We start from the raw sequence: 14,818 nt of genomic DNA, 5'->3' as shown, positions 1-14,818 counted from the left end.
TCTCTCGCGAGTCGTAAAAAGGTGAGCAAGGCGACGCGAGGCTAAGTCGGTCTCGGTCCTAGTCTTGAGTGATCGCTCTTTCTCTCGACGACGGCGAGCGTGTGTCTCCATGTAGGTGTACGCTCTTCGGCTGCACGGGGGCGTCTGTCTTGGTGCTTAGTGACGTCACGCCCCGCGGTTCTTCGAGATCTATTGCGGAGGTGTGCAGGGGGCGGACAGGGGAGTAGATCTCGAGTCAGTGGCACCGAGGGTGGGGACACTTACTCGGCACTCCGCAAGCTGCTGCCACCAGGTACGCAAGCCGGAGTAGAACGTGGAGTGCTTGCATCGGCGCCGTTTTACTCCCTGCAGGTTACTCAACCTGAAGCACACCGCGCTACCTGCGGCCCTTTTTCGTAATTTGAGAAAACGTGTCCGAATCACGATCACGTGGTTTGTGCGAGTACAATAAAACGCTAGGGTGTGGATCGGGACAACAGCCTTTCGTCAATTGTCGAGAAGTTTCTTTTCCGCACTTGTTGGAACTGAGCTTTCCATATGGTTCTTAGACAGGTGTTACGAGTGTCTTGTTTTCACTGGAGATTTTTTTACCGTGTGGTTCAGAGTCCGTACTAGGCCTTTGGAAGGGAGCGTATAGCGAGGATCGTGCTGACTGCAGAGGAGAGTGTCTCTTGTGTTGTGTTTGTGATAAGGGATACGTAGCAGGTGTATTTTTTTTCTTATGCAAGTGGATATTGTGTGCAGGTTGAGTGGGGGCTTGAAAGTTTGCCCTGCGGTTCCTTTTCCGCTTCTTTTTTTACCCTCTCCTCGTTCGTCATAGCCAGCCGCGTGGCGAGGAACGTCTTATCAAAACTAACCGCGGCGAGTAAATATACGTACGTGATGTTAAGCGCAGATAAAGAAGCGAGTTTTTTCCTTCACGCTGATATGACAGACTTGACGTGTAACCAACGAGACGTGGAGGACCAATCCAAGTGACGTTATCTGCAGGTACCTGCTGACGAACTAGCGGAACAAATACTCGCGAAAGCTCTTCAAAAAAGATGGTGCGACGTTCCTTTGAAGTTGGAATTTCAGACGCGTAATTGTAATCCGCGTCGGTAATAATAAGAGACGTTTCGTTTTAAACAATCATCGGAATGTCTCTCCGGGGATTTCTGCCTCGCCATCGTGTCTGTTGTACGAGGAAGCTGGTCACGAGTGTCAGAGATCGAAAACGTCGCGTAACGAGTATCCGCGGGGATTTTAGATAAGAGAAGAAAAGAGACGGAAAATTGTACGAGAGGTGAAAAATTTGTCGAGTGTCTTTGCGAAAAGTTTTATATCGACGATGTTGAAGTGGATAAAGGTTCGTCAGGACCCTTTAACGTCTCGGTCGACCGCGACGTCGACGACGACGACGACATCAGGTTTCGCTTCCAGAGATCAGGGGGATAGCAAAGAATTTCGAGACGATGATAACAGAATTTTTGGTACTTCATGCGAAATGGAGGAGGAGGAGGAGGAGGAGGACAGCGGTATGGAAAGAGAAGATTCCCCGGCGGGAATCGATTTGAAGGATTTAAAGAAAGTAAGTCAACGACTGTTCGACACCGATTTTTGGGTCAGACGTCACCAGACCCATTACTGAACATGTGGATATCCCGAGGCTCGAGGAGCGGGGATGGCATGCGAAATATGATACAAATTCTTCAAAATCCATGTAATTATTGTAACGGACCCATATTGAGATCACGTAGTACGCGCCACGCAGATGTTATAGGTAATTTTCTACTCGCGTACCGCAACACTCGCCTTGTCTCTGTCGTAATCGTTTACAGATGAGTTGACTGAACGCTCGGCATTTTCATTGTCATCTTTTGTCAGAAAACTTTCTCTTATATAATCTATTAATACTCTTTTTCAATATTCAAAAGTGGTATTTTATTTTATTATTTTTTTTTTTCATCGTCATTTCGCATCACGAGATGGAGTAAGAAAAATTCATATTGAAACTCTGAGTTACCATTCATTACAAAACAAAAACATTGAAAAGTAAAGAAAAAAGTTATAAGAATCGAAATTTATCATCTGCAAAAGTATCTCCGTTTTTTTGCCTCTCTATTGAAATATTTGAAATCAGATATTGGTGATTCATTTCTGTAAAATCGTTAGAAGTAGAAGAAAATGAGACTAAGTCACTATCTCCATTATGGATATAAGAAAATTGATTTCTGTCAGAAGAGTTGGTTTGAAAAAAAAAGTTACAAATACTCAATGATTCGGTTACTTTTCATTATACTACGTATACTTATCATTATACTTTTCATTATTAGTTCAAGGAATCGTTCACAGATTTAAATTGATTCGACCTTTTCGACGTCCCGCAGCTGTATCACCGGCGGTTGTAGCGACACAAAATAATACTCGACCACCGTTGCAGTGTAATCTACGTGCTTGTATTATACTTTCTACACGTTCCATACAGCATTGCGAAAGATTTGTGCAAGGAGCTATAGCCATTCATATAATGCCGATAAATTACCACACATTAAACACGGCGAGTCAACAAATGCCACCACCACATTCACGATCAGAGAATGTCGCAGCGGCACCGCGAGTTGCGTTACATAAACGCTGCAGCAGTCGCCGCGAATTTGTTAGCCAAATGCGAAAATCCTAGTTAAATATATATCCCGTCAATCAGGAGCCACGGAATGACCACAAAAGGCGACGTCGGCTGATCAGCGGAAGTGTTGAGAATGTCGACGCTTCAGTTGCAAACGAGACTCCTGCGAGTGGTAATTGAGTTCTGGCCACTGATCACCGATCTCGTCAGCTGCGGTGGAAGCTAATCAATCGCAAATACCCACCCCGAGCAGCCGATCATTGAACGTGCAGAGTTTCTTACGCACGTTACTCACACATCCCCTCGGGAATGCGAGTGCAACGCGTGTCCCTTGCGTAACCGGGATTAATAATCAACGTTTGTGCTTGTTTGCTTATTTTCAGGACCTTTTCTCCCAGCTGCAATTCTCCCAGGAAAGCGCACTGCCACCCGATGCCCTGCGACGAGCACTCGCCGAGAGCTTTCTTGACCAGCAACGGTTTCAACTTGGCTTTATGGACGACGCCGCAGAATGTTTCGTAAGTATTTCATCCCTTACATCCATTATTCAAACTCTCAGGTTCAAGACCCTCTTGTGAATATCGTGCCAAACTTGTTGTAAAGTTTTCGTGGAAGACTCGAGCTGATGGTGCCATTGAAATGTTTAGAGGTTATGAGTTTGTTGCGCTATATTGAAGAAATTTCGGACTTTCTCATATATATCTCAGTTAGCGGTAGCGTAACGAGTAAGTGATTTTATAATTGGAAAGACGAGGCAAAAGGAAATAACATCAATTATTGGATTTGGTTCGGCAGCTTGATCACATGAGATTATACTTTTTTATGGCAGGGTTATTCGTTCTGGAAATGGTGAATTCCCAGAGCAAAACATAATTGGTAATAAATCTTGACTTTTGACGTTGAATTTTACCCGGGAGTTTCGATCATTTTACTCTCAAGGTTCGGTTTCCCCTCCCTCGGAAACGAACAAAGGAACGAAATGAAAGATATCCGAAAGTGCTTTTTACTGCACGAAGGTTTCGAGCGGACAACTTGTGAGAAGTGTATTCAGAGGGTGTAAAATTAGTCTCGCGATGCATCTATTACCATTAGAATAGCTTAAAGCATCCCGTTATAATAATTTTGAGTCGCATACGCGTCTGAGATTGGATTATATTATTCTCTTGCTCGAGTTTGATCCTCTGCTACGTGAATAAGCGAGATAAATATTTCACCGACTTCACACTTGATCCTAGATTTTTTCTCAATTTGTTGCGGATATTTCTTCTTAGACCGCAAGCAACACGGTTGGAAAAATCTGGGCTGAAGTTTGTTCGATACTTCGTATCGGGGGAATCGGGGTCTGGAAAACGAACCACCAAGAACCGAGTCTTCCTAATGGCATGGCCAATCAGTAAGATTTTATCATCGAAATAACGGTTTTCAACTAATTCTCCGATCTTTTGTTGAATCTAAGAAACGGCCAGCCTTGAAATCTTGATTACTTCGGGTCAGTTCACTCGTACTGACTACCATTGTCTCGGCTTGTCGGGTGTTCCCACCCTGAGACCGACTCGAATTTAGCGTAAAAAAATTTTTCTGTAATACCATTATGTAACTCCACGAGACGTACGCACCTCGCGTATCTGACGGTGTTTCATTCACGGTTTCGTGAATCGCATTAGGTGGCGACGCGGACCTTGGAAGTCGGAAGGAAAGGAAACAAATCTGTTTTCGAGGAGAAAATCAATCTCCATATTCAAATCTGATACGGAGGTATAATTGTGCGGGTATTCTTTTGTTCTAGGAAAATATACTGCTGCGAATTCACCTCCACATTGCCAGTGGCGAGGCGGAGGACATGTGCAGTGCCCGACATTGCGTGCCTCATCAAAAGTTTGCGATGACTTTGGTCGAGCAGAGCGTTTGTGGCGCCTGTGGAGCGACTTCGGAACCGCTACCTTTCACCCAGGTTGGTTAACACTTCCGTACAATTTATCGCGTCCATGATAAATCTGCCACTTGAGTGGTCGCTGAACTCATTGTCAGGATTTTGATTGCGAGTGTTTGAATGGAAAAACCGTCCTATTATTAGAACAAACTTCATCAGGTACCAAAGCAGTGAATGAAACTTTCCGAGTTGAAGAACGGAATATGGGTAAAGATTGATTTGAATTACTTGTATAAAAAGAACCAAATACAAAGAATTTTTTTTTTTTTTTCTAGAAAATCTTGACCCGGTCGCAAATTTTGTACTTTGAAATAGTCATACGTTCGTTTCATGGGTTTCATATTAAGGATGGGTTTGAAAAAGCGTATCCGCGTCTTTTTGAGAAGCATTCGACCAAAAGGGATCAGCAGCTTGCCTTTTTTCCCACGATCGTCCGCAGGTATAAGACGCGCAGACATAATACTGCAAACTCAGCATTGTCGAGTTTCGCCCACGCAGGCTGACAACTCGAAGAGAGTAAATTGTGCGCTCGCCCAGTGACGTTCTACTGTCGGCGAATTCGGAGGTAACTTTTTTCATGTGCCGAGGAGTTTTGTGCTGATCTCTGGGAAAGATCGGGCCTTATCGATTCATCGAAGGAGTCAGGCAAGATCGTTTATTGGATGCATCGGTTAATGCGAAGACTGAAAATAAACGAAGATCGGGTATTCCTGTTGCTGATCAGACCGGAAATCGCTCGAGTGACTTAAGCTGAAGCCATACCTGCCAAACCCTTAAATATCCAGGTGACCCAGACCCTTTGATGGACGCGATGCCCTCCGGATTATACGGGATTAGAGAGACGGGATTTTCCGGTAATCCAAGTATTGAGAAAGCTTAGTTTATGAAGGCGATGGGAAGGATTCGGCATAGAAATAGAGTTTTCGAACGAGCTGATAAAATCGTAGACAAGATTTTTTTACAGCGATTTTATTTAAAAGATTATTTATTTGAAAGATTACGAAGAACCCTTTCTCCGATGTTTTTCTCAACCGTTACGGATGAGCGCAAAGTTTTCGTCTGAGAATTTATTGTCGAATCCATTTTTGGGTCAGTATGCGCTGCGGAACGTGTAAATAAAAATGAATCAGCCGTTATTTGTACTTCCTAATCGAAGATACATGACGACGCCGTATCGTATGCATGTGAACACACAAAATGCAAACATTTTTTCTATCCTGGCAGTCAGGCGTAGGTGTCGTCGAATGCTGCTGGCTAGAATATCAGGTTCTGCAACTAAGCAGATACATATGTATAATGAGCGTGAACAACTTACCCGACGCAATTTGCATCGGTCATGGACGTTACTTTTATAGGTAATCAAAGAGACGTTTTACCTGCCTCGTTATTACGAAGTTCGAGTTGGTAAAGTTAACGTCATGAAATATTGTAAAAAATCTCACTGTTTTACAAATTTGGAACGCCTTTTGACGAATTGTAATTGCAAAATGTGAATGTGGTTTTTTCTAAAAATTCATCGTTACACTAATGCAATTAATTTCAATCTCGTTATTTATCTTATTATTATCTGCATACGTAGAGTTTTATTTTCTTGCAGTATGGATTGTATTCTTGCCTGAAAGCTTGTCTTCACCTGTCTGACCTCTGTGAAATTACATGCCTGTATATTTCATTCACCGTTACAGATGGTCCATTATGTGTCAGCCTCAGCTCTGACGTCACAGGCTCGTCAGACGCCACAGTCATCGAGATCAAGTCCGGATCTCTTCGGGCAACTTCTTCGACGTGCAGGGGGAATGGGAGACATCCGCGACTGTCCGGTAAGACGTCGTCTATTTCATTCAGTTTTCATTTCCATTTTCGAGGTCAAATTATATTAAGAAATATACTTCGAATAGGGGAATAACAGCACCAAAGGTTTTAACGGTGACTCATTAAGAAAGTAAGAAACCTCAAACAGCTCGATTGCGGTTTACGCGGAATTATGACCATAGAGAGTGTCTGTTCGTAGTAAAGAGCTTCAGATCCTGTTTGTACACTCATTCATGGAAAAGTGTTTAAATATCATTAGTGAGGCAGTGATTGGCCATGGTAAAGTAAAAAGCGAAAAACTGATACCAGGAATCGACTCTTAGTATAAACCCAATGTTTAATACTATCATTATTAATTCAACGACATCTTCACATGCTAAAACCTCAACGCTTTTGATCCTCTGCAGAGTTCCTGTGGTGCTAAAATCCAAATTTGCCGAACGCTGATGAACCGACCCGAGATAGTGTCGGTTGGTGTCGTCTGGGACAGCGAAAGGCCGTCATTGGAGCACATCATGGACGTGTTCGCGACAGTGGGAACATGCCTTAGATTAAGCGACGTCTTCCATAGCGTGGTTGACTCGCGATGGGGTGCTTCGACCATCCACAACCTTGTAGGTGTCGTTACGTATTACGGAAAACACTACTCCACCTTCTTCTTTCACACGAAACTGAAGGTAAGCTGTAATAGGATTGTGCGAATCAACGTGAAAAAATTTTCGGCATGCTAATTTCGTGGTCTCATTACCTCTTGTTTTTCTTCAAGGTCTGGATATACTTCGACGATGCAACGGTGAAGGAGATCGGTCCACGGTGGGAGCAGGTGGTCGAAAAATGCCGAAGAGGGAGATACCAGCCGTTATTACTACTGTATGCGACGCCCGGTGGAACACCGGTGAACACCGAGAACGCCCCGAAAACTGTGACCCCCTTCCCGAACGGGAACGGACTGAAAACACCGCCGAAGAACAACCTGCGAAGGTCGATAACGCCGAGTCCTGAGAAGGCCTCGATAAACGGCACCGCGAGGCGGGCCATAACCCCGAACCCCGACAGTCCTCCTCATATGTACACGCAAAGAAGGACGTACAGCGACTATCAGAACCTGACCGACATCCAGAACAACATTTTTGGCAACCAGGTAAGTTGGAAAATGGCTTCTCATGACGCGGAACAACTCTGACCGATGTGCATTTTGTTTTCCAGGGAGTAGACGCCGTTGATGGCGAGGTGGAGTCCAAGTACATAAGTCGACGCGCGGTGGAGAATGTGATGCAGCAGCAGAAGAAGCAGCAAATGCAGCTGACGAGGAGCCTGAGCGCCGGATCAACGCCGCAGGACGGAATAAGCATTCCAGATCATTTGAACGTGCCCCGAAGGCGGGATTCGGGCAATTGGTCCGGTGATCGTAACAGCGCTTCCTCAAGCTCCTCGACAACGATGGACAACCCTTATCTTTACATCGTTAACAAGATGCAGAGAAACTCCGGGGTTCCTAAAAGTCCGACAAGCAAATCTGGTGAACTGTCTAGCAGCAGTAGCGGACACTACGATGCTGGATACGATTCCTACTCCCTTTCCTCCACCGATAGTCTTCCGCTTCAGCAGGGGTTGAAGCACAATTTGCAGGTAGAGTTTAAGAATCTGGAAACACGGGAGAATGTCGATTACCAGCTTCGGTTGACTGTATTACGATATTCAATTTCGTGCTTCTTCCAGCTTGCGCAAATACCCGAAGGTTATCAGCCATCGTCCGGAGACGACTGCGAGCGTCTCTGCAAGGAGACCGATGCTCTTCTCGACAAATCACGAGCGGCTGAAGATGCTGGGGATCTTGGAACGGCCGTTGCGCTTTGCAATGCTGCCAGCAGTAAAGCGAGAGCAGCGATGGATGCGCCATACAATAATCCACACACTATGACCATAGCCATGATGAAGCACAACACGTGCGTGATGAGGGCTCGCAGTCTGCATAGAAGGATACTCCAAGAACAAGCCATTGCTAACGGAGAGAAAGAAGGTGAGATAGTTGCATCGATCTATTCGTAGATAGGAAGAAACGTGGCGCAAGGCACTTTGTTGAATCTCCTAATACGTCCATCTTTCTCTTTCATGTTTGCTCCGTTGAATTTATTTAGATTTTCTTTGGTTACTTACTAAATTTCTGTTCCACAGAGGGTGCGACGGAGGGCAGACACTCCCGTGAGAACAGTAAATCCAGTCAACATTCGAGGCAAAGCTCGCGTGACAAGGGTAATCACTCGCGTCAGAACAGTCGAGAGTTACTGGTAAACGCTGCAGCAGTTGTCGACAAGCCGTCGTCTGTGAAGAGTATCCAGATATACGCAACACTGCCAAAGAAGAAAACCTTGCGAAGTAAGGCTACGGCGGTGAATGTGGTGGAGGACGAAGAGTACATGCTGTACGATCGACCGACTCAGCGAACTGGGCTGTTTGGTAGGGTAAAGCGGTGTGACGAGGATAAGAAGGACAAGAAACGGGCGCGCAGTGAAGAAAGGAACAAGAACTCCACGAAAGACTTCTCCATAGCACCGATAAAAGCTTCGCCAACAGTGAAAAATGGAAAGATGGCGGAGAAACCGAAGGAGAATGACGCTAATCCAACGAAGATATCGCAGACGAACGGTACTCTACCTGCGGAACAAAAGCAAGGAAAGAAGCAGCACAAGATACGACGAAAGCTTCTGATGGGTGGACTAATAAAGAGGAAAAATCGAAGCATGCCCGATCTGAGGGAGGGACAAGATGGACAACCACCAGTGAGCGTTGAGCCCTCTTGCAATACTCTGCCTAAGCAGTCCGTAGATGATTCTAGCCTCGGTCTTAAAGGTAACGAAGTCAGTCAATCACTGAGTGGGTATCTCTCCGAAGGTCACTTGGAATTTGCGGGTAACAACAATAATAACAATACCAGTAATAACAATAATACCGGGAACCCTAACCTCGAGAGGAGCCGCCTGATGAGAAAAAGCTTCCACGGTAACGCCGGGAAGGTGTTGCACGCGGCAAAGGTACCCCCGCCGCCACCACTGAGAACAACTTCCCAACTTAGCAAGTCTAAGTGTCAAGGTGAAGTCGGTGGTGGACTTCAGACTGAGAACTCGATGTATCCGTTGTCGGACGACAACGTCGGTAACTCTTCGCAGAGTCAGAATAATAACGCGTTTTGGAATCACGCCAACCAGGCGAACCTCGTCTCGCAGTCTGGGCGCGTTACCAACTACGCCGATTATTCCATGGAGCCCCACTCTCTGCAATTTCTTCCGTCCTACAACCAGGAACAACCGATCGTTTCCAACTTCAACGGCAAGCCAAGGATCCAGGACGACGTTGTCCAGTATGCAAACGGCATTCTGTACGAGCCAACGTTCGTCGTCACTCGAGCAGATGTTCACAGCGAACAGAGTCCCGTCAAGCATCAGTCCCAGCCCGACTCCTTACCACCTTATCCGGAAAACTCCAACGTTTCTCACTCCAGACAACCCAGTGAAGAGTTTCCTCCACCTCCCTATCCTTGCATACAATCCGTCTCTCACTCCCGACAACCCAGTGAAGATTTCCCTCCTCCCCCACCTCCTATTGACGCCAATCCACCCGCGCAAATGGGATCCGTAGTTTCTCAGCAGCAGCAGCAAACATCACAGCAGCTCGAGGCTCAACAGATTAGCAGTCTGCTTGCTCAGCTGCAGTTAAAGAGGGAGCAGATGCTGATCACGGGCGATGTTGACGGCAAGGAACAGGACGAAGACGATAAAACGTCCGGAGAAACGTGGCTGCGTGAATTACAAGCGAAGCAGGCCGAAAGAAGGATGAAGAAGCAGAGCCCTGTTGACCAAATGGCATCGCACAATCAGGATATGCCCAAGACCAGGGCGCCCTCGGTGCCCCAAACACAGGGATCGACAATTGCTAGGAGAACGAGCGACCTGATGATGAACACTCTTGGACAGACTCACGAACAAAGCAGAGATGTGACGGACAGTGCGAGGCTGGTCACAGTTTCGTCGTCAGTTAAAGACATGGCAGCTAGGTTTGAGCAGATCAAACAACAGCCGCCTGCCAAACCTGAAGTTGACCAAAAACCGAGCAAAACAACATCAACGTTACCCGGGACCGACGTGACTCAGGACGTTCCACCTTCTGAGCCACTAAAATTGTCGACGGAAAATCTTGCCGCGTTTACAAAATCCGATAACCAGTCGAGCCAGTCGGTCCTGAACTCCAGCTTCGAATCGAGCTCCAGCCAGAGCACGTTTATCTCTACGGCACCGGCGCCGGTTAGCGCTCCCACAAGTCAGTCGGAGAGCGGTTTGAACGCGGCAATATTGTCCATGTCGTTATTCCTACCCCACGAAAACGGACTTCCAGTTGATTATCCAGAGGATGACATAAGTGAGGTTGCGATGCAGAACACAATTCAGAACACAACTATACTCCCGATAGAGGAAGATATTATGCCGAGGAAGACAAAACGCAGGATCGGTAAGAAGAAGAGTGTCTCTTTCTGCGATCAGGTCGTTCTGGTCGCGACTGCCGAGGATGACGAAAAGGACTCTTACATCCCGAATCCAATCTTGGAACGGGTCCTCAGATCGGCCCTCAACAAGCCCGAGACAGCTCTGGTTCTCCGGGAAATTCGAAACCTCCAGGAGGCTGAATTGAACAGAGAAAATACGGCTCCTAAATTTCAGCAGCATACTCTACCGCTGAAGAGCGAAGCGGACAGCATTCCAGCCACGCCGTACCAGGACCAGTTAAGGAGCATTAATCCAATGGCCGACACGATAAGACCGACGTTTGGACGACAGAATTCGAACGAAATGCCAAATGGCCCTCCGCAGGACGGAAAGAAGGCTTACAATTCTTACAACGAGGGGCAGGATGTCGTACGGGAAGCGTACCCTGTCGGGAATCAGAACCTGTCGAAAACTCTGACTTCGTATACCCAGCAGTATCCCCAGCAAATTCGTTATCCTCAGAACGGACACTCTGCGCATATCCAGGGCTACACGCAAACGCAGACGGCTCATCCCAGGAATCAGGGAATCCCAGTTTCGCAAATGCAGAAGCCGGCGAGTCCGTTTCCGACGCAAGTACACAACCAATACCCCCAGAATGGTACGGTGGGTCAGAAGATAATGAACGCTGCGAACCAGCAGAAGAACGGCTTCCAAGGAAACTATTATCAGCTGGAACAGCAGCACAACCAAGTGAACAAACAGTATTCGGCTCAGCAGCAGCAATCGGGTAATATGAATCAAAGGATTCAACAGCACAATGTCAGTCCAGTGACTGTTCCCCACGGTCAACAGATGGTCTGCTACCCGTCGAACCAGTCAACGAATCCTTATCAGCAGTACAACAATTCTTCGTCACCGCAAAGTCAGTACCCAGTCAGTTCCTATCAGGGTTATCCTCAGCAGAACAGAGCTAATCAGCTGCTACCCCAGTACCAGCCGCCCCCGAATCCGACCGCTCCTTTTCAACAACAACAGCAGCAACAGCAGTCTAACGGGCAAAATTATCAAGGAAGAATAGAAAACACCTACCAACGACAACCGCAGAAAAATGAGCAGCAGAATATTCTTGCTCCGAATCAAACCTATCCGAATCCCATACAAAATGGTCAGATACAGTCGAACATGAAGTATCCGACGTATCAGCATCCGCCGGCACCCAAGCAAACGAAACAAGTGCACTTCCAAGCCGGCACTAAGGGAGGTGCGGTCAACCAAAATTCGTCTTCCGTACAGAAAACTTCACCAGTGACAGCTGTGCCTCGAACAACACATTGCCACTTATGTCGAAAGAAGCACGTCGTTGAACCTGCAATTTATTGCACGGACTGCGATTTTTACATGTCGAGATTCCGGCCAAAGTCTTAGAATTTTCGTAAGATGATGGTCCGGATAAATTTAAAAATTTGTAAGGTATTTTCGCGTCTATGGTCCGCAGTTTTAAGCTCTCTGTATTTAGTTGAATCCTTTGTTGTTACAGCGAACAGTTATCGTTATATTTTAATTTAAACTTATATATTATATAGTGTTTAAGTACGATGGGTGTGAAAGAAAAAAAAATCACACCTATGGTTGATCATCGATATACTAAACGCAGTATTGGCTATAGTGATTACCATCGGTTTTGCAAATATCAAATGGTAATAATTGCTTTTCTTCATTTCTGTACTTACGTATAGGTTTAGTATGTACATTTTTACTCATATAGAGATGTTAATTGTTATATTATGATTCGTTTACGACCGTTAGTTGTAAAAGCCCATTGACTTGAATCTTGACGGTAACTAATTCTTTTTTTAATGACCTAGTGCTTCGATGTCCTTTTTTCTCTTAATTCTGTACAAAATTATAGATCATTTTTGTCTGTGTCGAATTGTTTTCAATTACTTACAAATTAGTTGTTATCGTTATAACCTTTGAGTTGAAGGTATATTATACTTAAGTTAAGCATAGTTGTCGTGCGTTTATATTTTATACGAATATTTTCATATGTATATTATATATATATATATATATATATATATATATATATATATATATATTAAATATACCCAGGAGCTATAGGAATGTCAGAATTGTGATACTAGCCAAGCTATGTAGTACACTGTGTTAAGTTAAGGTTATTATTATTGGAGATTATATCAAAAGCATATATGATTATATATGTAATGTAGGTGAATGCAAAGTAGCTGCAGGAATATGATCTCTGAAGAAGTATGTCAAGTTGAGCATACATATATATATATATATACACATAGACATTATTACGTGTTACAAGTTACATATGTATTATCCACGTGCTACATAAATGTACAAATTTCTTATTTTACATATACCATTATTATTATTATTATTATCATTATTATGATTATTCTTTTTTTTTTGTACGTCAGTATTTTGTTTTAAAAATACTTTTATATTTCCATTCAGTTTTACGTTAATAAATTACTACTTGAAATAAAAGTTTCGGATCTTTCTTTTATTACTGCCAATTCTATTTGTATTTTTGAAGTAATCGTGCCAAATGTAGTTGACGATGATAAATTTTATGCACGATGAAACAATTGAATTAATTGCTGGGACACATTTCAGTGTTTTTGTTTTGTTCATAGCTCTAAGAATTTGATTATCTATGGTCGTAAGAAGCCTCTTTCAAACAATCCTCTTCGGTAGAACATACAAAGATTTTTATTACAAGATATCGCAATTCTCATAAATTTTCATACGTTTAGTACTTGCTTGCTTTATCTCTGTTGTGGAGATAAGTTTTTCAGGCGTAAAAAATTATACACTCCAAGCATTTTTTTTTAAAACTCTTCAATTATTGCCGTGCGTTTTGAGCTGATAGTTTTCTCATTTATATTTTTAAACTGTGTAAAAATAATTCCTTCAAACTGTCGCACGATATATGTGATCATATTTTACTCAAAAATGATATCCTACAGATTAAAATGCAAGTGCAGCTCTTACAGGTATGTCAGCTTAGCCACTTTTTTCCGGCACCTCTCAGATATTGCTCATGGCTACACTTCGGTACTTGGTGAAGATAGATTCTGTGAAATTAGTTAGATTTTTTTATCATTTTCCTCTCAGGAGCAGAATGTTTTGTTTAAACTTCATATAACTTGGATTGCGTAGATCTGGAAAAAAATTTTTTGATCTCTGCTGATCTTTGTAATGCAGTAAATTTTATATTTTTATTATGATTGAAACGGATGTTTTGAGCACGAAGAGAAAACAACTTTTTTTACTCACGATCAACGGGAGATGTTTGATATGATTCTGAACTACTTCCAAGTGTAGTACTTATTTGCAAAATGCGTCAAATTAAGATTAATATGTCATAGAGTTCAGTAAAAAATGACTAAACTGATGGTGAATGTTTCATGTATTTGCAACTGCGCAAAAAATAAATTGTTTTGACAATAACAAATCATACGTCGATATAATCACCGGTTGACATAACACTTGCCATATTGCATAAGACGTTGGGTAATATACGCGTCGTGCACTTATTGATAAGGTACACCGAGGTAAAATCGCAACGTTTACTACTTTGCGAAGAAACAATCTTTACGACCTAGCTTAATGGCATTTTCGACTTCGAAATCGTAATATTTTCGCAGTTATTCCGATAATTTCGATAACGGTGACGTTCTCGTAATATAGCACCATGCTTTGATTGTAAACACGACAGAGCTCGCTCAGGTCGGTGTATCTGGCGATCGAGCTGGGTAGCATCAGTCACGTTTGTGAAAACAAACTGAACGGACGTCTAGACTGTGAGTTGGTGCAGGTAACTGTTATAATCAGGCTATAAACTCGTGATAAGGGCTTGTTAATCGTTAGCTGAATGTTAATTCCTTCGCTGTGACTCGTGTACAAAGCTATCGCATTTATCGTTGTTGATTGATTTTTAATTCGTTAATT

The 14,818-nt window shown here is 43.8% G+C and overlaps 2 protein-coding genes across 6 annotated transcripts in view; both read left to right on the top strand.

The window, feature by feature from the left end:
- Positions 1–13,217, top strand: part of LOC107226614 — a 66,200-nt gene extending 52,983 nt beyond the window's left edge. For 4 of the 5 annotated variants that reach the window (XM_046746413.1, XM_046746414.1, XM_046746416.1 and 1 more), the window contains 8 exons: positions 2,992–3,126; positions 4,395–4,559; positions 6,224–6,358; positions 6,758–7,027; positions 7,117–7,491; positions 7,557–7,979; positions 8,070–8,370; positions 8,526–13,217. In XM_046746413.1, coding sequence (XP_046602369.1) covers positions 2,992–3,126; positions 4,395–4,559; positions 6,224–6,358; positions 6,758–7,027; positions 7,117–7,491; positions 7,557–7,979; positions 8,070–8,370; positions 8,526–12,256 — 5,535 coding nt within the window. In that variant the 3' untranslated portion in view covers positions 12,257–13,217. Of the gene's footprint in view, positions 1–283; positions 1,571–2,991; positions 3,127–4,394; positions 4,560–6,223; positions 6,359–6,757; positions 7,028–7,116; positions 7,492–7,556; positions 7,980–8,069; positions 8,371–8,525 lie in introns of those variants that run through there. The other variant, XM_046746415.1, reaches the window with a different exon arrangement.
- Positions 13,218–14,599: 1,382 nt separating this feature from the next.
- LOC107226613 (mannosyl-oligosaccharide alpha-1,2-mannosidase IA) overlaps positions 14,600–14,818 on the top strand; it is a 277,631-nt gene continuing 277,412 nt past the window's right edge. The window contains exon 1 of the mRNA XM_046746418.1: positions 14,600–14,684. The gene's annotated coding sequence lies outside the window, so the exon portion shown is untranslated. The remainder of the gene's footprint in view (positions 14,685–14,818) is intronic.

This window comes from Neodiprion lecontei, chromosome 1, assembly GCF_021901455.1.
Source record: "Neodiprion lecontei isolate iyNeoLeco1 chromosome 1, iyNeoLeco1.1, whole genome shotgun sequence".
NCBI lineage: Eukaryota > Metazoa > Arthropoda > Insecta > Hymenoptera > Diprionidae > Neodiprion > Neodiprion lecontei.
Note: the sequence above shows the minus strand (reverse complement) of the source record. Positions and strands in the feature narration are given on the sequence as shown.